This window comes from Pongo pygmaeus, chromosome 6 (assembly GCF_028885625.2).
Source record: "Pongo pygmaeus isolate AG05252 chromosome 6, NHGRI_mPonPyg2-v2.0_pri, whole genome shotgun sequence".
In the NCBI taxonomy this organism is placed as follows: Eukaryota; Metazoa; Chordata; class Mammalia; order Primates; family Hominidae; genus Pongo; species Pongo pygmaeus.
In genome coordinates, this window is record NC_072379.2 from 11912153 (window position 1) to 11937976 (window position 25824).

Genomic DNA, 25824 nt, shown 5'->3' on the forward strand with positions numbered 1-25824 from the left:
CTCCGATGTTACCATGGCTTTACGGTTTAGATGAGTGGTCACTTTTTTTTTTTTTTTTTTTGAGACGGAGTCTTGTTCTGTCGCCTAGGCTGGAGTGCACCGGCGCAATCTCGGCTCACTGCAAGCTCCGGAGAGGTCACTTGGCTTCTTGGTTTCCACGCCCCTAACGTTGAAGGAGACGCAGCCCGACGGCTCAACAGTAATGTCAAAGAACACGGTGGGATTGACCATGGCCAGTAGTAGAGTACTCCTGGTGGCAGCAGCGTCTGCAAAGCTCACTTTTTTTTTTTTTTTTTTTTTTTGATGTGGAGTTTCGCTCTTGTTGCCCAGGCTGAAGTGCAATGACACGATCTTGGCTCACTGCAACCTCCACCTCCCAGGTTCAAGTGATTCTCCTGCCTCAGCCTCCCAAGTAGCTGGGATTACAGGCGCCCACCACCACGCCCAGCTAATTTTTGTATTTTTAGTAGAGATGGGGTTTCGCCACATTAGCCAGGCTGGTCTCGAACTCCTGACCTCAGATGATCCACCCGCTTCAGCCTCCCAAAGTGTTGGGATTACAGGTGTGAGTCACCGTGCCGGGCCAAAGCTCACTTCTTTTTTTTTTTTTTTCGAGACGGAGTCTTGCTCTGTCACCCATGCTGGAGTGCAGTAGAGCAATCTCAGCTCACTGCAACCTCCGACTCCCGGGTTCAAGTGACTGTCCTGCTTCAGCCTCCCGAGTAGCTGGGATAACAGGTGGGCCCAGCTAGTTTTTTTGTATTTTTTGTAGAGACGGTTTCATCATGTTGGCCAGGATGGTCTCGATCTCCTGACCTTGTGATCCGCCCGCCTCGGTCTCCCAAAGTGCTGGGATTACAGGTGTGAGTCACCGTGCCCAGCCTTTAAAAAACTTTTTATTTTATTTTTTATTTTTGAAACGGAGTCTTACTCTGTCGCCAGATTGGAGTGCAGTGGCGCAATCTCAGCTTACTGCAACCTCAAAACTCACTCCTTACTGACTTCTAGCATACTGTACATATCTCACCTATTTTCTTGGGCAGGGATTTTTGTCTGTTTTGTTCACTACTGTACCTCGTGGCTTAGAACAGGGCTTGGAACACAGTAGCTTTTCATAGATAATTGTTGAATACATAAAGTAAATAAAATGTGCAGTCAAAACTATCGGGCCTGCAGGCATAGTGGCTCACGTCTGTAATCCCAGCACCTTGGGAGGCCGAGGCATGAGGATCGCTTGAGCCCAGGAGTTCGAAACCAGCATGGGCAACAAAACTAGACCCCCGTCTCTACAAAAAAGCAAAACAAAGCAAAAAAACCTATGCTATCTGCAAGCTATGGAATAATATGAACGAGAATATATCAGCGTGATCTCAGTAGGTACGTATGTCTTAGGAGGGGAGAGAAGGGCTGGACAACCAAGCCCTAGACGCAACCCAGTTAGACGTGGAGTAGGCTCCTGGTAGCTGAACTCAATCTTTAGCACTCCACCCTGGAGAGGAAGAAGGGGTTCTCCAGGGTCAGCCAGCAGACAGCTGCATCCTTTCTGGAAATCAACCACTGTGGCCAGCCGGTATTTGTCGTTGGTCCATGTTTTCACCTATTCAGGCCCAAGAGCCTCAAGGTGGGGTGGGGGGTTTAGTGGAAGCTCCTAGCGGGAGGAGGTGACAGTCCCCAGGGTCTGGCCCCTTAATTCAGCCATCCCGCGGGCAGGCACCACACCTGAGAGTCTGGATCTACAATGGACGCGCCTCCTGTCCTTCCCCCACCACGACCTGCTACGTGATCTCGGAAACAGGGTCTAGGACTGAGGCTCCTGCCCCCTCCTCTCGTAATTTCCCGGAGAGTATGGGGCGGGGCGGTGAATCAGCACTCGCAGGGACTGATGCAGCCCTGATCCCCGCCAGGGGTCCCCAGCAGCCTCGGCATTCGAAACACCCCCCCCGGTCCTCCTGCGCCTGCGCGCTACGTCCGCTGGGAGTTGTAGTCTCGACCGCCCCTTTGTCCTTGGTCTCTTCAACGCCTCAGTCCACTGCAGGTTACACTACAACTCCCAGGGGCCCATGCGTCCGAGGCCTGGCGGGGCGGGAGGCTCAAGGGGGAGGGGTAAGGGGGCGTCTGGAGAAGCTGGGGTAAGGGAACTGGGAAGTGAAGTGAAAAAAGGGGAGAGTGGGGCGCAGTGGGAAAGGACAGGGTGCCCGGAAGACGCGCAGTGAGCCCACCTGGGGAGCGGGGAGTTCTAGCCGCTGCCGGGCCCGGGCGGGGCCGGGCGGGGCTTGCGGACGGGCGGGCGGGGCCTGCCTCCGTCATGCGGCGTGGGCGGGGCCGCAGGGGGTTGTCCGTCCGTGGCACGCACAGCAGCCGCAGCCGCCTCGCGCCCGGTCCCGCGGTCGCAGCTCCAGCCACCTCGTCCGCGCAGCCGCCGCCTCAGCCGCTCGCTCCGTGGGTCGGTCGTCTCCGGCACTTGGGCTCCAGTCGCGCCCTCCAAGCCCTTCAGGCCGCCCCAGTGTCCTCCTCCTTCTCCGGCCAGACCCAGCCCCGCGAAGATGGTGGACCGCGAGCAACTGGTGCAGAAAGCCCGGCTGGCCGAGCAGGCGGAGCGCTACGACGACATGGCCGCGGCCATGAAGAACGTGAGTGTCTCCTCCCCTCCCCCGCCGCTCCCTGCCCCTCCGAAGACGCGGTCCTTGGCGTGGAAGGCCCGGGGCTTCGTCGCCCTGTCGCGATGGCGGGGTGACCGCCCCGTCTCGCTCACTGAGGGGGGCTGGGGAGGGTCCCGAGAGGCGACGGGAACCCGGGCTGTGACGCGGCCTCTTCTCGGAGTGCCCGTGGCCCCGCGGCGCTGCCATTCAGGCCCGGCGCGGGCGCGGGCCGGGGCTGGGTCCCGCGGGGCTGGACTTGGGAGCGGGGTCTCCGGCTCCCGTGGCTCTAGGGGTGCAGGGGACCCGAGCGGGGAGCCGTGCGCATCCTTTGTGCCCCACTTCTCCCCTCCTCCCAGCCTGGGCGTGGGGGCGGGGGACCGCATGGATGCGGTTCCTCTTTCTCTCCCTGGTGTCTGGGCGGCGCCTTTCTCATTCACTCAGCAGGTCTCCCGGTTTTCCACCTCCCCAGCGCCCCCAAAATCTTCCCCACTGTCTGTCCCGACACATCCCTGAGAATCTTCCCAGAAACATTGTATAGGGTCTCTTGAAAACCTGAGCTCCGTGGTGCAAAATCGAAACCACCTTGCTCACGTTTTTCTTAACAAAAGGCTCTTCTTTCTCCATTCCCCCAAAGCAAGTCCTCCGGCTTTTAGGAAGGGGGAACGTTTGTCTCGCTAGCGTTTTCATTGATCATTCTCAACATGTCATCTCCATTTTATTCCCTAATGTTTTTGTATTGAAAAGGGTAGGTATTGCCTGTAAAATAAAAGGTGGTGAATGTAGCTGACTAGTTCGATCCGTGCGACATATGCCATTTCTTTTTTGAATACAGGCACGCGTCTGTTGAAATTCCTGTAAGTTGGGGGAAAAAATATTCTGTCTGATCTGATAGTGCAAACAAAGCCGTGGTGAGAGGCAGTATCAAGTCATTCCAGAAGATTCTGCATTTGTCATATTGCAGAGAGCCTAGACTGGGTGGAGGCTGGGAGGAGTTATTTTAAAGGGGAAAAAGTCTTTTTAAAAATTTTTGGTTGTTAGATGCCTCTGAGGCTTTTTTTTTTTAAAGCGAGTACATCTTCATGCTGATGAAAAGAGAATACCGATCTCCAGTTGTCGCATTTTGTCTGGGTTGCAGATTCATCCCTGTATTGCACCATTTTGTCAGTAACAGCACATTTATCTAATGGGCTGTCAACCAGTTTGATATTAGAGGAGGGGGAAGTATTGAACATTATGAAATGAAAGGTAGAAAATTAATCTAATGATTTCGGGCCCCCACTGTCTTAATATTTAATTTCCTGCCTTATGTAACAAAGCTTTTCAAATTCATCTCCATTGTGAAGTGGATGCTGGAGTGTACCTTGCGTGTTACATCTTTTAAATGAAGGATTATTGATATTACAGATCAATTCTTGAATAACTTTACTGGTTCTCAAAAGAGGACAATGCTGATACCTTTGTTTTTAAACCAGCTATATTAACAAAGAAAGGTTTTTGTCTTATTAAAGAACAGAACTGATTCTGAAATTCGGAATACTGCTGTGGCCACAGTCGCTGTCTTACAAGGTTTTAATGCTTAAATGATGTAAGTTGTACTTCTAATAGGTGTCGGTATTGGAAATATCTTCAGTTCGTGTTATTTAGACTCTTCTAATTTTTCCATATTTCTAGTTCCACAGGAAAGCGAGTGACCTCGCACCTATATCCATAGCAACCAAGTGATGTCACACACAATGACACAGAGGCTGCAATGCACCTAAGGGCTGGTAGGGAGTGTGCAAATGGCATTTATCCAAGGTAATGCAGAAATTAGCCGATAAGCCAGGTGGAATCGAGCACTTCATATTCCACCAGATAAGAATTAGTCCAAAAAATAAGGATATCATTTACCCTTAGACATGCAAATCCGTGACCTCTAGCTAGGCCTCGTTCACGCTATTGCCAGCTTTCTCACAAAAGTTTATAAGATGCTTTTTTATATTTTTAAACATTCATCTCATTTATTTAAAATACTGGGCAATGATGGAATAAAAGTAGAAGTTTTAAACGATAATTTATGGAATAAAAGTAGCAATTTTAAACAAGAATATAGTTTATGACACTAGTGCAGAGACGGGATGTATACTTGTGTTTATTGCAGATAATTAATTTGGCAGGTTTTAATAAAAACCTTAAAAAAATGATGACTTCCTATTGAGTCATTTTCAGTTACTAGTAGGGAATGAAAACCCGTTCCAAAGCCTTTTAAGTTGAGATTTGGGAAGTTTGTTTTTTACTAGATTTGTGCTTCTGCTCCTTCACAATATAGAGGAAAGAACAGTTTGTAAAATAAAAACCTTTTTTCAAATCTGTTTCCTGTGACTTTAAGGAAATAGGCTCTGTCCCTCATCTTCCTCGTCTGTGAAATGGGACAATACTTGAAACAGTTGTGCAGATTCAATAAGAAATGTAGTAGGTGTTCCAAATGGCAACTACCTAAGAAATTTTCTTCCTGTTTATAAAAGTCATCGTGGGGAATTTGGAAACTGCAGAGAAAGAAACCAATCTTACCACTCAATTGAGCTCTCTTTTAAGGCCGAAATCATCCTTAATGATGATAGAGGGATTAAAATTTATTTGAGTTTAATGAAATTATCCTAGTGCTAACACTATTGGGATCTGTGCAGAATGATAGTTCTTTGTGGGTAACCAGGACAGAAATACTGTATTGTGCATATTTTGAAAAGAAGGAAAGAGGAATGTTAGGTCTTTTAAGACAGATGTTTAGTCTTGTATTGAAGGAGAGTGAACACCTAGATGTATCCTACGTATTAGACAATATTGTCTTGTCCTTTGACTTTTAATAGTCTCTTGAGAAGTTAATATTTTAAGTAGGCTACTGATACTTGCCTCGGGGGGAGAAAAGGTTCAGGGTTACTAATTTTGTTGAAGTTACTGAGTTAAGCAGTTTAACTCAATGAGGGGTGGGAGGGCAAAGGTGGCAAAAGGCTATCGTAATTTTTCTAAATCTTCCTAGTGGGATCGATAGACTTTCAAATTCTTTCTATCTTAAATATTCCATTTCCCCCCCAGCTCTTCCAGGAGATCAATAGCTATTACCACTAATGTAGTAATGGTACCTCTGTAGACTCTTCAGAGGTGGAGTTCTGCCAACCATTATTCTAAGTCATGTGGCTTGAATTGTTCTCTTCTTGGGCGTGGAAAGAATACAGACCATACAGCTTGCCTTTCATGTGTTAGCCTTCACAGTAACTGAAGCGGATATTAAGTGCTTTTTCTGATTATTTTGGAAATCTATGTGTCTTTTGAATTCTACTGAGATTCAACATGGCGCTAAATGTTCACCCTCGTTGCAGTCCTGGATTAACTGCAAACCTTGGGTAGGGTTTCATCTCTTGTACTCAGGGAAGCCTTATTTATTAAGCCAATCTCTAAATTATTGAAAAGAGTGGAGAAAACGGTGTGTTTTTATCAAGGTAAAAGTTGCGTAACATAACTTTAACATAGTCGCATCAGATTTCAAGTGCAGTTGAGTGGCATGGGGTACATTCAGTGTTGCGCAGCCATCACCTATGTTCAAGAAGAGAAAGTGGTTATTTTTAAAAAGTGATGCCGGTCTGGACTACAGCTGGCTGGAATTCAGCACGCCATTACCTATTCAGGAATGTGTCGATAATGGAGTGCCCACAACAGCTCACAGCCAGCAATAATTGTCTATCCCTTTGTCTTCGTTTCCAAGCGTCTGAACTGAAACAAGGGAATTAGCTTTAGCTACGTTTGTACTGTATTTCCACTTAAAAAGTTATGGAACTTGAACGCTGTATAATGTTCACCCAAATAAATAAGAACAATTTACTTGAAACCTGAGCAAATCGTTAACTCTTTGGGGATTATGGAAATTTTGCTGGTGTTCCAGTGACTCGTTTTCAGCCCTAAGGCTGGCTTTATTATCAGTGATTTGCCGCCTGTGTGGTGGTGGTTTCCTAATGAGCAGGATGCAGGGTTGAGACTGGGGAACTCCTGCAGCATGAAGCTCTCAACTGATGGGACGCCAGCACAAGACATTCAATACATTGTGGCTGTCAGGAGCTGGATGGGAAAAGTGCAGTTACTTTTCCCTTCTTTGCCCACTCCCAATATCAGCAGTCCTAACCTTATTTTATTGTACTGTATTTTATTTTAATTTTTTTGAGATGGAGTCTTGCTCTGTCACCCAGGCTGGAGTGCAGTGGGCAGTGGTGTGATATCTTGGCTCACCGCAACCTCTGCCTCCCAGGTTCAAGTGATTCTCCTGCCTCAGCCTCCCAAGTAGCTGGGATTACAGGCACCCACCACCAGGCCCAGTGAATTTTTGTAGTTTTAATAGAGGCAGGGTTTCACCATGTTGGCCAGGCTGGGCTCGAACTCCTGACTTCAGGTGATCTACCCACCTCAGCCTCCCAAAGTGCTGGGATTACAGGCGTGAGCCACCGTGCCCAGCCTCAAGGACCACTTTCTATGCTCAGTAGTCAAAGGGAAATACCACTTTTAAATGATATAAAACATTATCTTCTCTTTGCCTTCTTTTGAAAGCTACTTAGTGTTTTACCAGATATTCCAGTCTATAATTATGTGTGCGTTTTATTGCTTGATTTTGTTTTTTTCTTTTTTTGAGACAAGGTCTCACTCTGTCACCCAGGCTGGAGCATGGCTCACTGCAGCCTCCACCTCACAGGCTAAAGCTGTCCTGCAGCCCCAGCCACACAAGTAGTTGGGACTACAGGAGCATGCCACCACACCCGGCTGATTTTTTGTATTTTTTTTTTTGTAGGGACGGGGTGTTGCCATGTTGTCCAGGCTGGTCTTGAGCTCCTGGACTCAAGCAATCTGCCCATCTTGGCCTCCCAAAGTACTGGGATTACAGGTGTGAGCCACCACACCCAGCCCAGTCTATAATTACAATGCAGCTAAATGTTGCCTTTCTACAAAGGCTGCCAATACCAGCTTCCTTATGGCCTCTCCTCTCAGAATTATTTTTCTGTATCTTCCCCAAATTCCATTTTAGGTGTCAGCTATCATTTTGATTAACTACCAAAACATATTATTTTACTTAAAATTGTCATTTGTAGAAATCTTGAAAATTTTGATATTTTGCTAAATGAATTTATGAATTTGAGTGGTCGAAAATTAGTTACAGAAAAACTGATTTAAAAAATTCCCTGGGTCGGGCATGGTGGCTCACGCCTGTAATCCCAGCACGTTGGGAGGCTGAGGCAGGCGGATCATGAGGTCAGGAGTTGGAGACCAGCCTGACTAACATGGTGAAACTTGTCTCTACTAAAAATACAAAAAATTAGCTGGGCGTGGTGGGGTGCACCTGTAATCCCAGCCACTTGGGAGGCTGAGGCTGGAGAATTACTTGAACCTGGGAGGCGGAGGTTGCAGGGAGTTGAGATTGCACCACTGCACTCCAGCCTGGGTGACAGAGCAAGACTCCATCTTGAAAAAAAGAAAAAAGAATTCCCAAAAGAAAGCTTTAATTTTAAGGTAAATAGTTGTAAATAATTGGTTTGCTACCATGATTTTGTAGAAAAAATAAAAATTGTAAATCTCAAAAGACCATGTGCGTGAGTCTTTTCTTTCTGTTTAAATAACTGGTGAAGTCCTAGTTAAATTGCTCCCAGCATTTCACTTGTTAAGTGTGTGTCCTACAGAAATAGACTTTTCTTTACCTGAGTTGAATACTACTAATATGTGCTGCATGGCATTAAGTTTCGGTTGTGGGCCGGGTGTAGTGGCGTGTAGTGGCTCACGCCTGTAATCCCAGCACTTTGGGAGGTCGAGGTGGGTTGATCACTTGAGGTCAGGAGTTCAAGACCAGCCTGGTCAACATGGTGAAATCCCATCTGTATTAAAAATACAGAAATTAGCTAGGCATGGTGGCACGTGCCTGTAGTCCCAGCTACTAGAGAGGCTGAGGTAGGAGAATCACTTGAACCCAAGAGGCAGAGGTTGCAGTGAGCCGAGATCACACCACTGCACTCCAGCCTGGGTGACAGTGCAAGACTCTGTCTCTTAAAAAAAAAAAAAAGTTTTGGTTGTGAATAGGAAAGAGAGTGTTCTTACATAATATAGATTTTTAACATAACATTAAAACAATAAAATTATTCCAAATAAACTCTTGGGCTTCTTAACCTTTGGAAGGGTACCTGTCTTTGGAGAGAGAAAGCCCATTTTGGTGAGTGGGACCCAGGTACCCAGCTTTCCTCTGAGCAGGGGTGTCCGAGTTGGGAGTATGACAGTGACAGCAATGGCCAGCTGAACATGTAATGACAGTAGCTGAAGAGGAGTCACTGATCCACCCCCAACCTGCCGCAAGCTGAGTATGAAGAGCAGCTGCCGTGGGCAGGGAAGTGAGGAATGGCTAAGGGAGTGAGGGGAAGGCTTTAAAAAGCCAGGTTTCTTTTGAAGCCATAGAGATGATTTACATTTCTTGAGCTGTCTGAAAGGAGTTACTCATATGACTCTTAAGCTACCATATTTAAAAAACCTAGATCTGGGAAACAAAATGCCTGTGGTGCTAGTTCTTTAAGAATGTAGAAATCAGCTTGAATTTTTGACTGTTTCTATACAGACTGCTTTTGTAGCAATCTAACATGAAGCAGTGAGCATGTCTTTGCAGTGGAGGTGCAGCACAGTGAGTAGCCATGCAGATAACCCCATACTCATTGGCGGTATGTTATAATGTGAGGGCCTGCCTGGCCTGGGTAGGCTAAAGAGCAGTGTTCCCCAACCTTTTTGGCACCAGGGACCCGTTTCATGGAAGACAGGTTTTCCATGGACTGGGTGGGGTAAGGGGTAAGGGGATGGTTTGGGGATGAATCAAGCACATTGCATTTATTGTGCACTTTATTATTGCTACATTGTAGTATGTAATGAAATAATTATACAACTCACTGTAATGTAGAATCAGTGGGAGCCCTGAGCTTGTTCTACAATTAGATGGTCCCATCTGGGGGTGATGGGAGACAGTGACAGATCATCAGGCATTAGATTCTCATAAGGACCATGTAGCCTACATCCCTTTCGTGTGCAATTCACAGTAGGGTTGGCACTCCTTTGAGAATCTAATGCCACCGCTGATCTGACAGGAGGCGGAGCTCAGGTGGTAATTCGAGCAGTGGGGAGCGACAGACTTCCTGCTCTGCAGCTGGGTTCGTGACAGGCCATGGACCCGTTGGGGACCCCTACTATAGAGAATAGAAAAAAATAAATAAATAAATAAACTAAAAAAAAAAAAAAAAAAAAGAGAATAGATGTTACTATTTTCAAACCTTCACATTGGGTCTTGTATCTGTGTAACAGAGGTTAAGACTGAAAGTTATTTTTCCTACTAGGTTGAAAAAAATGACCCTGCCCAGAAAGGCGAGAAGAACGAACAGGAGAGGAGAATATGAACAACAGAAAAGGGCATTCCAAGGCGAGGAAAGCTAGTGGGGACAAGGAAGTAGGGAAGGAATATTCTAGAATATCTTGGATTTTGGAATGCCATGCCTGTTTAAGGGAGTCTGTAGTCTTTGGAAGGCTGTGAACAATGGGATTGACTACTGAAGACAAAAATGTTGGTGGCCTTTCAGGATGCTAGAAATTTCGGGGGGAAATGACAAGAAGAATCACCATAATGATTCACATGCAGGGATATTTCCATCGTGTCTTTTTCTACAGTTTATATTCTTTTGCACCTTGCCTTTTTCACTTGACATCATTTCAATGATATTCTGTCATTATTTTCAGTAGCTGAATAATCCTGTGGATATATCATAATTTAATTATTTTTTTACTTAGTATTTAGGCTGTTTCCAAATTTACATTGTAAATAATATTGATGTGGGTATAGATGGTCCCTGATTTCAGATGGTTTAACTTAACGATTTTTCTTTTCTCTTTTCTTTTTTTTGAGACAGTCTCGCTCTGTTGCTCAGGGTGGAGTGCAGTGGCGCGATCTCAGCTTACTACCACCTCTGCCTCCTGAGTTCCAGCGATTCTCCTGCCTCAGCTTCCCAAGTAGCTGGGATTACAGGCGTGCACCACCACACCCGGCTCATTTTTGTATTTTTAGTAGAAATGGGGTTTCCCTATGTTGGCCAGGCTGGTCTCCAACTCCTGGCCTCAGGTGATCTGCCCGCCTTGGCCTCCCAAAGTGCTGGGGTTACAGGCATGAGCCACTGCGCCTGAACTTAACCTGATGATTTTTCGACTTTACGATGGTGCAAAAGCAGTAGGCATTCAGTAAGCTCCTCCACTTAGAAGGGTCATGTCCCCATAAACGAGTTGTACGTCGAGGAGCATCTGGTATCTTTCAGGCACAATTCGTACGTTAAGACAGACCCAAGAGGGGAATTACTGGAAAACCAGCTAAGAATAATGTTTAAGGTCCTCACTAGTACAGGGTATTCTTTCTTGAAAGTTTTGAAAGATTTGTTTGAATAGGTATTACGTATACATGTTTCAGAATTCAAAAGGCACCCATCGCCCTTTGTCCTCTAGGAAGGAAAATGAGGTTGAAGCAGGGGTAGGCTCAATGCCAGCTTATTTGAGGCAGGGCCCATCTCCCTTATGCTTCTTTGGAGTGATTGCCTTTTTTTTCCCTTTGACTAATGGAAACTTTCAAACATACAAAATAAAGACAAATAGTACAGTAACCCCCGTATACTCAGCTTCACCATTTTTCAGCACATTGGTCTTTTATCTGTATTTTCTTACTCTTCTGGCCTCCTTGGGGATTATTTACCAATTTGGAAGATGGCTTTTTGGAGACAGTCTTGCTCTGTTGCCCAGGCTGGAGTGCAGTGGTGCAATCTCAACTCACTGCAACCTCCCCCTCCTGGATTCAAGCAGTTCTCTTACCTCAGCCTCCCCAGTAGCTGGGATTACAGGTGCCCACCACCACGCCTGGCTAATTTTTGCATTTTTAATAGAGACCGGGTTTCACCATGTTAGCCAGGCTGATCTCGAACTCCTGACCTCAAGTGATCCACCTGCAGGCATGTTTTTGTTTTTCATTGTTTGCTGGCCATGTAGAAAAAGACTTCAGATTTTTGGAACTTGATCTATTTATTGAGGAAGGAAAAACAATATGGCAGAACTTCAAACAAAGCTATCATTAACAGATTAAATTTTTAAAACTTACATAGAATATATTTCTACCGACATTATTTGGAGCTGTGGCATGTAGATTCTCAAAAACACTTGCTGAGTGAATTACAGCTACCTCTTACTTTTATTTTTTGGTACCCTGTTGCATTTTTATCTTAGTTTTCTCTGTTCATCATCTGGCTGTCGGGGGGGGTGTGTGTGTGTGTGTGTATGTGTGTGTGTGTGTGTGTGTGTGTATTAATAAATGATGACCAAAACGCGTCTGGACCGCAATGTAAAACTTACGGTACTTTTTGGTTTTTTTTTTTTTTTTTGAGACAGAGTCTTGCTGTGTCGCCCAGGCTGCAGTGCAGTGGCATGATCTCGGCTCACTGCAAGCTCTGCCTCCCAGGTTCACGCCATTCTCCTGCCTCAGCCTCCCGAGTAGCTGGGACTACAGGCGCCTGCCACCACGCCCTGCTAATTTTTTTGTATTTTTAGTAGAGACGGGATTTCACCATGTTAGCTAAGATGGTCTCGATCTCCTGACCTCGTGATCCTCCTGCCTCAGCCTCCCAAAGTGCTGGGATTACAGGTGTGAGCCACCGCGCCTGGCCTGGTATGAATTTTTTTACATCTATTCTCTAAATTTCTGCATTGACTTAAAATCTTCTTGGGAAGACGAGATTTTTATTTTTTTATTTATTTTATTATTTTATTTTATTTTATTTTATTTTATTTTATTTATTTATTTACTTTTGAGACGGAGTCTCGCTCTGTTGCCCAGGCTGGAGTGCAGTGGCGCTATCTCGGCTCACTGCAAGCTCCGCCCCCTGGGTTCACACCATTCTCCTGCCTCAGCCTCCTGAGTAGCTGGGAATATAGGCGCTCGCCACCACGACTGGCTAATTTTTTGTATATTTAGTAGAGACGGGGTTTCACCGTGTTAGCCAGGATGGTCTCAATCTCCTGGCCTCGTGATCCACTCGCCTCGGCCTCCCAGAGTGCTGGGATTACAGGCGTGAGCCACCGCACCCAGCCGGGAAGACGAGATTTTTTAAATTACACACTTAGATGAAATATTGTAATATAGTTTGACGTTTACTGTCACCTTGGGAAGCATTTTTATGTACTTTTCCCATTTAATTTCACAACAGTTTTATAAAGTGATAATCTTCTGATTTTAAAGGTGGAAATGTTTAATTTGCCTTAAAAAATTTTTTTCAAAGTCTAAGGCTCATGGTTTGTAATCCCAGCACTTTGGGAGGCTGGCTGGCTTACGCCTGTAATCCCAGCACTCTGGGAGGTAGAGGCGGGCGGGTCACCTGCGGTCAGGAGTTTGAGACCAGCCTGGCCAACATGGTGAAGCCCTGTCTCTACTGAAAATACAAAAATTAGGCCGGGCGCGGTGGCTCACACCTGTAATCCCAGCACTTTGGGAGGCCGAGGTGAGCAGATCATGAGGTTAGGAGATCAAGACCATCCTGGCAAACACGGTGAAACCCCGTCTCTACTAAAAATACAAAAAAATTAGTCGGGCGTGGTGGCAGTCACCTGTAGTCCCAGCTACTCGGGAGGCTGAGGCACGAGAATGGCGTGAATCCGGGGTGGCGGAGCTTGCACTGCACTCCAGCCTGGGCAACAGAGCAAGACTCTTGTCTCCAAAAAAAAAAAAAAAATTAGCAGGCATGGTGGCATGCGCCTATAGTCCCAGCTGCTCGGAGGCTGTGGCATGAGAATCACTAGAACCAGGGAGACAGGCTACAGTGAGCTGAGATTGTGCCACTTGCACTCTAGCCTGGGCGACACACTATCTCCAAAAAAAAAAACAAAAAACACAAAAAAAACAAAGTCTAAGGCTCTTGTTTTAAGTTTTTGTTTTTTCTAGAAAAGGGGTCATGGGTAAAGTGGATAGCAGCTGTTGTTTCAATTGATCTCTTTCAATTAATTTTAGCATATGTTCCATTGCTTGCAGATGCATGGAAAATCCTTTTAAACTACTACATATTTAATAATTTTTCCATTGGTTAACCTTGAGGTGGTGGCGTGTCATCTAGGTTTAAATACAGAAGAACTCATTTCCTTTAGGACAGTTGAAAGATGTATTACTCAATACAAGTGTAACCCGGTTTCTTTTAGAAAACATCATTTGATCCCACGATTGCAGTGTGTTTTTTAAATGTCATTTAACAAAGGAGAGCTTGAGATTTTTAACATGAGGTAAGTGCTGTAGTTTTGCTGTTGGAGTCTTAGAGATACTGCCAGGAGGCGTGAGGGTACCACTCAGAACCGAATGGAAGCAGATACCTCACTCAAAAGAAACAGATCTGGGAGGAAGAGAAAACCTTTTGTATAGCAAATAAAAACCAGAATAATATGGTTTTATGTGGAATTTGCAAACTGGAGTTTGGAGCATGTTTTGAGGATTTGGGTGAAGATCAAAGGAGGAAAAGAGATGCTATTGTGTATAAGATATTTTCGTAGACATTTGAGTGTTTTTTGTTTCTTTGTTTGTTTTCTGAGACGGATTTTCCCTCTTATTGCCCAGGCTGGAGTTCAATGGCGCGATCTCAGCTCAGTGCAACCTCCACCTCCCAGGTTCAAGCGATTCTCCTGCCTCAGCCTCCCAAATAGCACACGCCACCATGCCCAGCTAATTTTTTTGTATTTTTAGTAGAGACAGGGTTGCACCCTGTTGGTCAGGCTGGCGTTGAACTCCTGACCTCAGGTGAACCACCTGCCTTGGCCTCCCAAAGTGCTAGGATTACAGGCATGAGCCACCGTGCCCAGCAGACATTTGAGTATTTGAATGTAAGCATTTGAATATTTTGTAGACATTTTAGGCAGGTGGAAGAAATAAATGCACTGATCTAAAATCCTAGGAAAGATACAGTTGTGATGGGAGTCCTGTTGAACATCTGTGGGGATCTTGATTCCACAAAAGAAATCGAAGTAAGCCTAGGGCGCTGTGCTACTGGAGACGGACGTTGAGTTCACACTGGTCGTCAGGGAGGGTTTCCTAGAGGAAGTGATGCCTGCGCAGTGTCTTTGGGGGACTTGAGGGAGGAGGAGAGGTTGGAGAAAGGAATAGCCAGGCAGAGGGCATAGGACGCTTAGTTTCAGGATGGAAAAGGAGAACTGGTGGCGTGATTGTTTAGTCCCTGTTGGTGGCACTCAGGGAATGCTGTGGAGGTGCGCTTTTGAGGGAGTAGCAGGAAATGAGTTGAAAGAGGTTAACAGGAACCAGTTCATGAAGGGCCTTCTAGAGTTTGTTTCTTCTTAAGCCATGGTGAGTCTCTTCAGGCTGAAGAGGACTATAATCTAATTTTTGGTGTGGAGAGATCCCAGGCAGCAGTGTGGAAACTGAGTAGGACAGTGAGGCAGAGCGAGGGGAGACTGAGGAGTAGATTGTCGGGTCTAGTCTTCAGGGACCTGGACAAGAACGGCGAGGGCAGGTTGGAGAGGCAGAAATGGGTGGCCGGAGATAGAAGAAGAAAGAGGAGGAGAAAATGGTGGAAAAGATGAATTCTGGTGTTCTCCTGAATTTGAGGAAACACTTAAGTGGAGGCAAATGAACTTGGCTACAGGTCAATTTGACCGGCATTTGTAACAGTGCCTGGCACAGTGTAAGCAAAGAAACATTTAGGATCCCCTAATAACCAGGCTGGCCTAACAGCTGCAGAATATAATATCCTCTTCCCTGGTAGAACTGACATTCAAGAGGGAGCCTTCTTGTATCCCTGTGTGTTGGAACCATGCAGAACAAAGGTCACCCAGAGAAAAATGTAGCATCTGTGTCACAGTGTAAAGCGCTAGGGAGTGGTTGGCACTTAAGTAGTGACTGGAACGAGGAAGGAAAGACCAGGAAAGAAAGCTGACAAGGGGAGGAGAGCCTCAGGAAAGAGTGGTCATCAGCGTTAGATGCCTCTGTGAGTTCAGACTTAAGATGAAGACCAAGAGCACTGGATGCCTGGGGTCGGAAGACAGTGACGACTGTGCAGGGCTGTGGGGTTGAGGAGGGAGTGAAACATTGAAGAAATGGTAACAGTTGTAGACTTAATTCCAGAACCTTGATTTTGAAAGAACCAGGAAGAGGTGGGATTGAAATGCATCATTTATTTTTTATTTTATTTATTTACTTTTTTATTTTTTTATTTTTTTGAGGCGGAGTTTCACTCTGTAGCCCAGGCTGGAGTGCACTGGCGCGTTCTCAGCTCCCTGCAACCTCCGTCTCCTGGGTCCCGGTTCAAGCAATTCTGCTGCGTCAGCCTACCTAGTAGCTGGGATTACAGGCTCGCACCACCATGCCCAGCTAATTTTTGTATTTTTAGTAGAGACGGGTTTCACCATGTTGGCCAGGCTGGTTTTGAAGACCTCATGATCTGGCCACTTCGGCCTCCCAAAGTGCTGGGATTGCAGGCCTGAGCCACTGCGCCCGGCCTCATTTTTTTAAATCTTAACTTTCATTGTATGTTAATGGGAAAGAGTAGGAGAGGGAGAATAAAAGAATGTAATAGAATGACCAGTGGGAATCCATGGAGGGGAAGAAACATCTTTTGTTGGCACTCAACAAAGGAGGCAGTGATAGGTGCATCTGCTTTTGGAAGAAAGGTCTGGCCGGGTACGGTGGCTCACGCCTGTAATCCCAGCACTTTGGGAGGCTGAGGCAGGTGGATCACGAGGTCAGGAGATTAAGGCTATCCTGGCTAACATTATGAAACCCCGTCTCTACTAAAAAATACAAAAAAATTAGCTGGGCGTGGTGGCAGGCGCCTGTAGTCCCAGCTACTTGGGGGTGGGGGGGGGCGGTTGAGGCAGGAGAATGGTGTGAACCCGGGAGGCGGAGCTTGCAGTGAGCCAAGATCGTGCCACTGCACTCCAACCTGGGCGACAGAGCGAGACTGTCTCCAAAAAAAAAAAAAAAAAGCCTTAGGATAGGCTTAACTAATGGTCACTTTCCTCTATGAAGAAGAGGTGGCAATAACCTAGGATTGCCAGGCGATTTGTAGTGACTTCGACCTCTAGTTCTCTCTCAGTGTCCCCCTCCCTCACCTAAATCTTGGCTGTGAGGGTGGGAGGAGAGGCAGGGGGTTGGACTGATCTGGGTATTTTAGGGATGGTGTAGCAGAAGGACAAGACAGTGATATGCCTGCAGAAAGAATGGAGTTGCTGGGTCTCCATGAACCTTGCAGGGAAGGACTAAAGCCTGAAGGGAACATGCTGAGAGAGAAAGGACAGTATTCAAGAGTAAGTCTTATAGGTCAGAATGGGGACTGGGAGGTTACAAGAGTTTGACTTTAAAAGTGAATGATTCTGCATAAGGGCAAGAGTGTGGTTTGGGGTAAGTTGTCCCGATTGATGAGTTCAACTAATGTTTATAATTCATTTTTGAGAATAGCCTTGGGATAATGGAAGTGGTAGAGGTCTGGACACAGATAAATAACCCCATTTAAAGTGAGCATGACATTGATTCCAGGAGAAATTGTAGAAGCAAAGATCAGACCTGAAAGAGATTATCATGTAGGAGTCAATATGGGTGTGTTTAAGAACATTTTCAACTAATTTTGATCAAACTAATTTTGGAATAGGGTTTTTGACTGCCAGCCATGGGAGTGCTGGAACATAGTATATTAGGATTTTTTCAAGGCATTTGATGAGGTGTCTTCCTGGTATGGAGTTAGGTGAGCTGTAGAGGCATGTCATGTGCCCTAATTGTTAAAAATGTTTTAACAAGCCTAATTCTGAGGCAGGCTGATCACCTGAGCTCAGGAGTTCAAGACCAGCCTGGCCAACATGGTGAAACCCTGTCTCTACTAAAAATACAAAAATTAGCCAGGCGTGGTGGCATGCACCTGTGGTCCCAGATACTCGGGAGGCTGAGGTGGGAGCATCTCTTGGACCCGGGAGATGGAGGCTGCAGTGAGCCGATATCGCACCGCTGCATTCCAGCCTAGGCAACAGAGCGAGACTCTGTCTCAAAAAAAAAAAAAAATTCCTAATTGTTTGCTTAAAGTCCTGTACCCTGATCCCCAGGTTCAGCTGTTCCATTACACTTGGTGCAGGTGTTGCTTAACAGTAACACTTGCAGAGGGAGATAGATCTCGGGCTTTGACATCTCAATAGGAATTGAGTATGATTTGCTTTTCATAAGTCAGTTTAGTTTGGAGCTGTGAAATACAGTATTAGTGTTTGCTTGTCTCAAATTACCCCTAACAAATATTTGTTAATTCTCACAATTTAACACTGGGTGAACTGCAGTGGCCTCACCCACAGTCTCTCACCTCCAGGTTAACCCAGGCTTCTTCACGTGGTGGTGGAAGGTCCCAGCAGCGAGTCCCAGCTCACAGGCACTTTTCAAGCCTTGCTTATCTCATACTTGCTCAGGCTCCATTAGTCAAAACCAAGTCACATGACCAAGTTCAGATTATGGAGGTAGAGAGATACCCCATCTCTTGATGGGAGTAGCTGGATTCATATTGGAAAGGAGGTGGGTGGAAGGAATGACAGAGTCAGGAGGAATTACTAGGACCGTTTTTGAAAACAGTCTCAGCTGGGTACATCATGTGGAGATTGATGTCATTCAGCACACTTTCAGAAGTGACTGTTGAGTTAAGGTACCACCATGATTCATGGGTGATGCTGATTCACATGGCCAAGCCCAGATTCTAGGGGTGGAGTATGCGCATTATATTAATGTGAAGAAGCAGAGAGAGGTGTGATGGGAAGAGTCTGAGTCTGGTGGCTGGGGTATCACAGCCACAGAAGAACTCACAGCAGGGTTCTTCTGCTTCCACAATATGCGCATTCGGAGCAGATGATCCTTTGCTAATGTGGAGGACGTCCTGTGCATTGTAGGGTGTTCAGCATCCCTGGCCTCCACCCAGTAGATACCTTAATAAAGCTGATTCTTAAAAACAGCTGCAATACACCATAGTTTACAACAGCTTTTACACATAACCTAATTTTTTTTTTGAGACGGAGTCTTGCTCTGTCACCCAGGCTGGAGTGCAATAGTGCAATCTTGGCTCACTGCAACCTCTGTCTCCTGGTTTCAAGCGATTCTGCTACCTCACCCTCTCAAGTAGCTGGGATTACAGGTGCCCGCCACCACACCCAGCTAATTTTTGTATTTTTAGTAGAGACGGGGCTTCATCATGTTGGCTAGGCTGGTCTCGAATTCCTGACCTCAGGTGATCCTCCTGCCTCGGCCTCCCAAAGTGGTGGGATTACAGGCATGAGCCACTGCACCCGGCTGGTTAATTTTTTTAACAGTTTAATTTTTTGGTGGGAAAGTCCTCTCTCCCCGCCACTTCCAAATCAAATCTATGATAAAACTAGTAATTAATTAGAAATAGTCACTAGTTTGTTTGATGAGTTCAGAAAGTAGCCCAGCGGAGGTTCGAAGCCTGATATACTAAATAGCAGGCTGAAAGGTATTGATAAGCAGGAGCGCATTTAGGGGAAGATTGGGACAGGGATGGAAACAGTGAGTAAGGTTAGAGAAGACTCTAGGATATGAGAACCAGCCTTGCCAGTTTAAAAAATGCATTCTGGCCCCCAAGAGAGAAAAATCTTAAGGCCAGCGAATGGCAGTTGTAGGGAAATACGCAGCCTTGATATGAAGAAGTCAAGTACTTGTTAACCTCTGAAGGTGGAATTCAACCAAGTTCTCACGGGAGCGTGCAACAGACGGTCAGAGACCGTCCTTCACCCAGCAGGGTTTGTAAGAGGGAAGGGAGTGCTGGTTTGGGGAGGAAGGTGTGGATTATCTGCATTTCAGAGTGAGTTGTCTTAGTGTGTTTCTTCTTTGACTTTTTCCTCCGTATTGGTGGGATCGAATGCTTCATAATGACAGATACCCATGGCAGGACATGTAAATTTCCTGTCCTTTTTCATCTTTCTTTTATGATAGCTGTGCATAAATCTAAACAAGCCCTTTCGTTCACCTTTTTGGAGAGGATATTGAGAAATATAACCTGCATTACATTACTAGATGTTGGTAGGAGGTCACAAGAGGAGGATTAAATGTAAGAGCCAGAGGTCTGTGCTCCATTACAGTGAGTTTTCTCTGTGTAAGTCCACGTATTAAGAAGCATCAAGTATTTCAAATTTTGTATTTCAAATAAGTTAGCTGATGATGTTTGATTGCTGGTGTGTGTGAGAGTGCTATATAAACTGTTGTATAGTGCAGCAATTTTTCAATAGCTTTGTTGAGATATAGTTTACATACCATGCGATTCACCCATTTAAAGTGTGCAATTTAATGGTTTTCAGTATGTTCAGACTTGCATAACCATCACCACATTCTAGAACATGCCATCAACCCAAAAAGAAACCCCGTATTGGCAGTCATTCCCCATCACCTCCCCTCCCAACCCAGCCCTAAGTAACCACTAATCTGCTTTCTGTTCTGTGGATTTGCCTATTCTGGACATATTATGTAACTGGAATCACACAATATGCGGTCTTTTGGACTGACTGCTTCCATTTAGCAAAATGTTTTTGAGATCATTGGTGTAGCATGTTATCAGTGCATCATTTGTCTGTCTAAATAATATTCCATTACATAGATCACACTACATTTTGTTCAGCCGTTCCTCATTTGATGGACATTTGCATCGTTTCCACCTTTTGGCTCTTAGGACTAACGTTGCTGTGAACGTTACAAGATTTCTTTCTTTTTTTTTTTTTTTTTTTTTTGAGGCAAGAGTCTTGCTCTGTCACCCAGGCTGGAGTGCAGTGGCGCCACCTCAGCTCACTGCAGCCTCTGCCTCCTGGGTTCAAGTGATTCTCATGTCTCAGCCTCCTGAGTAGCTGGGATTACAGGTGCGAGCCACCATGCCTGGCTCATTTTTGTATTTTCAGTTAGAGATGGGGTTTCACCATGTTGCCCAGGCTGGTCTCAAACTCCTAACCTCAAGTGATCTGCCAACTTCAGCCTCCTAAAGTGCTGGGATTACAGGCATGAGCCAACGCTCCCAGCCCCTGTCCAAGATTCTGTATGGGCCAGGTGCAGTGGCTTCCCCTGCACTTTAGGGGGCTGGGGGGGGATGGGGGCAGGAGGATCACTTTTGGTGGCACATGCCTGTAGTCCCAGCTACTCGGGAGGCTAGGCTCAGGCCGAAGGATTGCTTAAGCCTGAGGCTGCAGTGGGCCCTGATCATACTACTGCACTCCAGCCTGGGTGACAGAGTGAGATCCTGTCTCAAAAACAAAGAATTTTGTATGGACTTATGTTTTTATTTCTCTTGTGTATATCTGGGAGTGGAATTGCTGAGTCATAATGCTGCTAATGAAACATTTTGAGAAACTGCTACAATTCTTATATAGAGAAATAGAGCATGGTTCCCATCTGAATTGGCAAGGGGTAGGGCTGCTTGAGGAGAGATTATTAGACCCTCCTTGGTTAAGAACTACTTGTATAGTGGAAAGCATGTGGGATTTGGAGCCAGTGTATTTGAGTTCTGTTCTTCAGCTCTGAGCCTTAATTTTCTTTAAATTAGGAATAATGATACTTAATCATAAATGATTGTCTGGAGGGCAAGGAGTTATAATTTTGTTGAAAAAACCATTTCTGATCACAAAAGTTTATTAGAAAAATATGGACTAAATGGATACTTTCTTAACATGATAGAGAAAAATACAGTTAAACCAAGAGCTGACATTTAAGAATGAAACCACTGGAAATAGTTCCATTGAATTCAAAACAAAACAAAAAAATGCTCATAAGCATTATTGACATTGGCCTTGTCCAGGTATATATGATTCAAGTATAGGAAATTGTAACTATGGGAAAAGACAGGTGATATTTGGAAACCATAGGTTATGTTTGTAGAGAACAAACTGGAAAAATACTGGAATTGATTGTTAGTGAAACAGGGCTGATCCATACAGTTGCCCCTTGCACAATGTGTGAGTTAGGGGCACAGTCAAATCCCATGTGTAACTTTTTTATTTGTTTGTTTGTTGTTTGTTTGTGTGTGTGTGTTTTGTTTTGTTTTGTTTTGTTTTCTGAGATGGAGTCTCGCTGTGTCGCCCAGGCTGGAGTGCGATGGCGTGATCTCGGCTCACTGCAACCTCCACCTCCCAGGTTCAAGCAATTCTGTCTCAGCCTCCCGAGTAGCTGGGATTACAGGTGTATGCCACCACGCCTGGCTAATTTTTTGTATTTTGGTAGAGATGGGGTTTCACCGTGTTGGCCAGCCTGGTCTCAAACTCCTGAGCTCGGGCAATTCACCCGCCTCGGCCTCCCAAAGTGCTGGGATTACAGGTGTGAGCCACCGTACTTGGCAGAAAATATTATTAAGAAAAGCATAAGAGAAACTATATTTACTCTTCATTAAGTGGAAGTGGGTCATTGTAAAAGTCTTCATCCTCATGGTCTTCGTGTTGAATAGGCTGAGCAGGAGGATAAAGAGGATTGGGCTTGCTGTCTCAGGAGTGGCAGAGGTGGAGGAAAATTCACATGTAAGTGGATTTGTGCAGTTCAAACCTGTGTTGTTCCAAGGGTCAACAGTATAGTATGTAATATTATTACTAACCGTATAAAGGTGTCCTTTGTTCTTCATTGTATCTTTATCATTTTTATACATTATCATTATCATTATTTTTATATATATTTTTTGAGATGGAATCTTGCTGTGTTGCCCAGGCCAGAGGGCAGTGGTGCGATCTTGGTTCACTGCAATCTCTGCCTCCCGGGTTCAACTGATTCTCCTGTCTCAGCCTCCCGAGTAGTTGGGATTACAGGTGTGCATCACCACGCCCAGCTAATTTTTGTATTTTTAGTAGAGATGGGGTTTCACCATATTGGCCAGTCTAGTCTCGAACTCCTGACCTCAGGTGATCCGCCCACCTTGTCCTCCCAAAGTGCTGGGATTACAGGCGTGAGCCACCGCGCCCGGCCTATTACCATTATTTTTATACAACTAAGTTAAAACACACAGAAAGCAAAGAAGTGTGGTTTGAGTTTGTTGTATACATCCATAAACTGTTTATATAAAATTGCTGGCTTCGGGCTTTTCTGAAAACTTGGCTTTCAAGATTGGCTTTAAGCTTCAATTGTAGGTATGAATAACAGGGTAAATTGTGGAGAGGGTTTGTTGGAATAGGTACTACTAGTCATCAACCTAATCAACCTTGACTGCCTCCCAGCCAGTCTGGCTTTCAGACCCTTCTAGAAATGCAGTGTGAATGCACAGATGATTTTTAGTGCCATCTAGAATTCTGTCACATGCACACGACCAGTGGATACGTGCCTGTTACCCACACTGTCACCTTCGCAATGAAGCCTTGGCAGTGTGATCGGAGAACAATTCACAGAATGAACGAGGTTGAGCATTTTTCCCATTGTTTTCCTTTTCTCCATTCCTTTTGCCTGTTTTTCTGTTACTGGTTGATCTTAGAAATTCTCCGGAGGTTTTTATGTATTAGAGAAATTAGCCGGTTCTCTGTGGTGTTGCAGTAGTTACATCAGTAGAGACTCTTAGCATAGAAAAAGAGCACAAGATTTGCAGCCCGAGGGCTGGAGTTTTTTCTGCTCTGTGGAGTGTTAATGAGGTGACTCTGGGGAAAAGTCATATGATTTCTCTGAGTCACACCTGTAAAGCGAGTGTAATACCCGCCTTGTAGAGTGGGACTTGGCGCTGTCAGCCAAACCCAGGCCCTCACCCAGCTCTCCTCTCATCTGTGAGACCTTGGCTTAGCCTTGGGTAGAAGTTTCACGACTCTGAGGCTGTTCCTCTTCCTCGAATGAATGCTTCCCTCTGCACAATTTTTAGCCAGGGTGATTGCTGCTGAGAAAACCCAACTAAAGTTGTTACTTCCTAATTAAAATTTTCTCCAAGTATTCCATGCAGTTTGCTACGTTAAGAATACCTCTGTGACTGATACTCCAATGTGAATAAGTTGTATTTTCTCTGTGTAGACTGAGTACCTTGAGTATATCCCACTAGTGTTTTGTGTCTTCACGTTGTGATTCAATGTGATGTATATACTAGATGGTCCATGGATGCTTGATGAATTAATTATTTGATAAGTAGTGGCCATTAAGCATATTTTCCCTGGTCACCAGACCTATAGAACATGTTGTATCAAGTTTTCTGGAATGAATGTGTGTTGAGAGTCCCCAAGACTGCCTCCAGGCTTCGTGATGTGCTGGGACTCAGCAAATACTTGTACTCATGGCTGTGGTTTTTTACTGGGAAGTATGCAAAGCTTAATCAGCAAAGGGGGTCGGGCACAGTGGCTCATGCCGGTAATCCCAGCACTTTGGGAGGCTGAGGCGGGCAGATCACTTGAGCTCAGGAGTTCAAGACCAGTCTGGCCAAACATGGTGAAACCCCATCTCTACTAAAAATAGAAAGTTTAGCTGGGTGTGTGGTGGGCGCCTGTAGACCCAGCTACTCAGGAGGCTGAGGCAGGAGAATCACTTGAACCTGGGAGGCAGAGGCCACAGTGTGCCAAGATCACACCACTGCACTCCAGCCTGGGTGACAGAGCGAGACTACATCTCAAAAAAAAATTAGCAAAGGGAAGAGGTGCAGGAGATGAAAATCAGAGGAAGCCGGGCACAAGCTTTCAAGAGTCCTCTCCCAGGGAAATCACATGGGATACGCGTCATTATTCCAAGCTGTGACAATATGTGAGAAATGCTGTCTACTGGGGGTCTCATTAGAGAGCAGTTGGGGGCTGGTTACTTAAGTACCCTCTGCCTGCCTAGCACATGTCCAAATCCAGATTCCCAGAAGGAAAACAGATTTAACATAAACCAGATCATTTGTACCACAGATTGGTGACAGTGAGCCATCTTTATCAGGGAATGGTGGAAACCCTCCCTAAATCCAAGTTCTCAGATGCCAGCCTTGTAGGCAGGCCTTTCGAAAGACAGCAGACTCAAGCCTATTATGTTAACTCTTCTGCACAAAAGGGAGTTCACGTTTGAGGCGTGTTATTCAGATACATGAGGTTATTTTCACAGTGTTTAGTTGATTATTTAGTAAACATAGGTTGTCTTTCGAATACACGAGTTGTGATGAAGGAGAACCGTGTCCCATCCGTTTGCAGTGGTTTATTCCACTGTCTGCATGGTGCATCCTTAACATGGACACCAGTGCACATCCTGCACTTGGTCATCTCATTCTTTCTGTTTCTATTTAGCACTCACTGCATTTCTCTTTTTCAAGGCCCCTTGGCCCTTTCAGGTGACAATATTCTCAAATTCTAGGAGCACAGAAAATGTAAGATGGAGCCAAGTCTCATACCTAGCACTTGCTAGGTTTAAAAAAAAAAAAAAAGTCGGGCACGGTGGCTCGCGCCTGTAATCCCCCCACTTGGGAGGCCGAGGCGGGTGGATCACCTGAGGTCAGGAGTTCAAGACCAGCCTGGCCAACGTGGTGAAACCCCGTCTCTACTAAAAATACAAAAATTTAGCCGGGCGTGGTGGTGGGTGCCTGTAATCCCAGCTATTTTGGAGGCTGAGGCACGAGAATCACTTGAACCCAGAAGCAGAGGGTGCAGTGAGCCGAGATCGCGCCATCACACTCCAGCCTGGGTGACAGAGTGAAACTCTGTCTCGGAAAGAAAAAAAAAAAAAGCCAGACTTTCTTAGAGCAGTTCTGGGTTCACAGTAAAATTTAATGGAGTTCCCATATACCCCCTGCCCCACACAAGCACAGCCTTCTCCCCTCAGCAGCCCCCACCAGAGGGGTACACTTAAACTGCAATTAATGAATCATTATCACCCAAGGTCCACAATTTATAGTAGAGCTCACTCCTGGTGTTCTACATTCTGTGGATTTGGACAAGTTTATAGAGGCGTGTAGCCACCACCTGAGTATCACACAGTGTAGTTTCATTGCCCTGAAAGTCCTGTGTGCTTTGCCTGTTCATCTCTCCTGGCTTATTTTTTGAATGTGAACTTCAGTTCTTTGTAGAGATTTTCAGTTTTATTAAATCAATGTGTTGGGTGAGGTGGTGCATGCCTGTAGTTCCAGGTTGAGGCAGAAGGATTGATTGCTTGAGCCCCGAGGAGTTATTTAAGAAGATTAAAAATGCAAAGTTGCATTCATAA

At 45.4% G+C, this 25824-nt stretch overlaps 1 protein-coding gene and 1 long non-coding RNA gene across 2 annotated transcripts in view; both read left to right on the plus strand.

Moving 5' to 3' along the window:
• The first annotated feature begins 308 nt into the window (after window positions 1-308).
• The window catches only part of YWHAG (tyrosine 3-monooxygenase/tryptophan 5-monooxygenase activation protein gamma), a 34360-nt gene continuing 8844 nt past the window's right edge, over window positions 309-25824 (plus strand). The window contains exon 1 of the mRNA XM_054496552.2: window positions 309-2630. Coding sequence (XP_054352527.1) covers window positions 2544-2630 — 87 coding nt within the window. The 5' untranslated portion in view covers window positions 309-2543. The remainder of the gene's footprint in view (window positions 2631-25824) is intronic.
• Window positions 2647-5364, plus strand: LOC134739921 (uncharacterized). The gene is made up of 2 exons (XR_010127037.1): window positions 2647-4224; window positions 4311-5364. It is a non-coding gene; the product is annotated as an uncharacterized LOC134739921 (long non-coding RNA).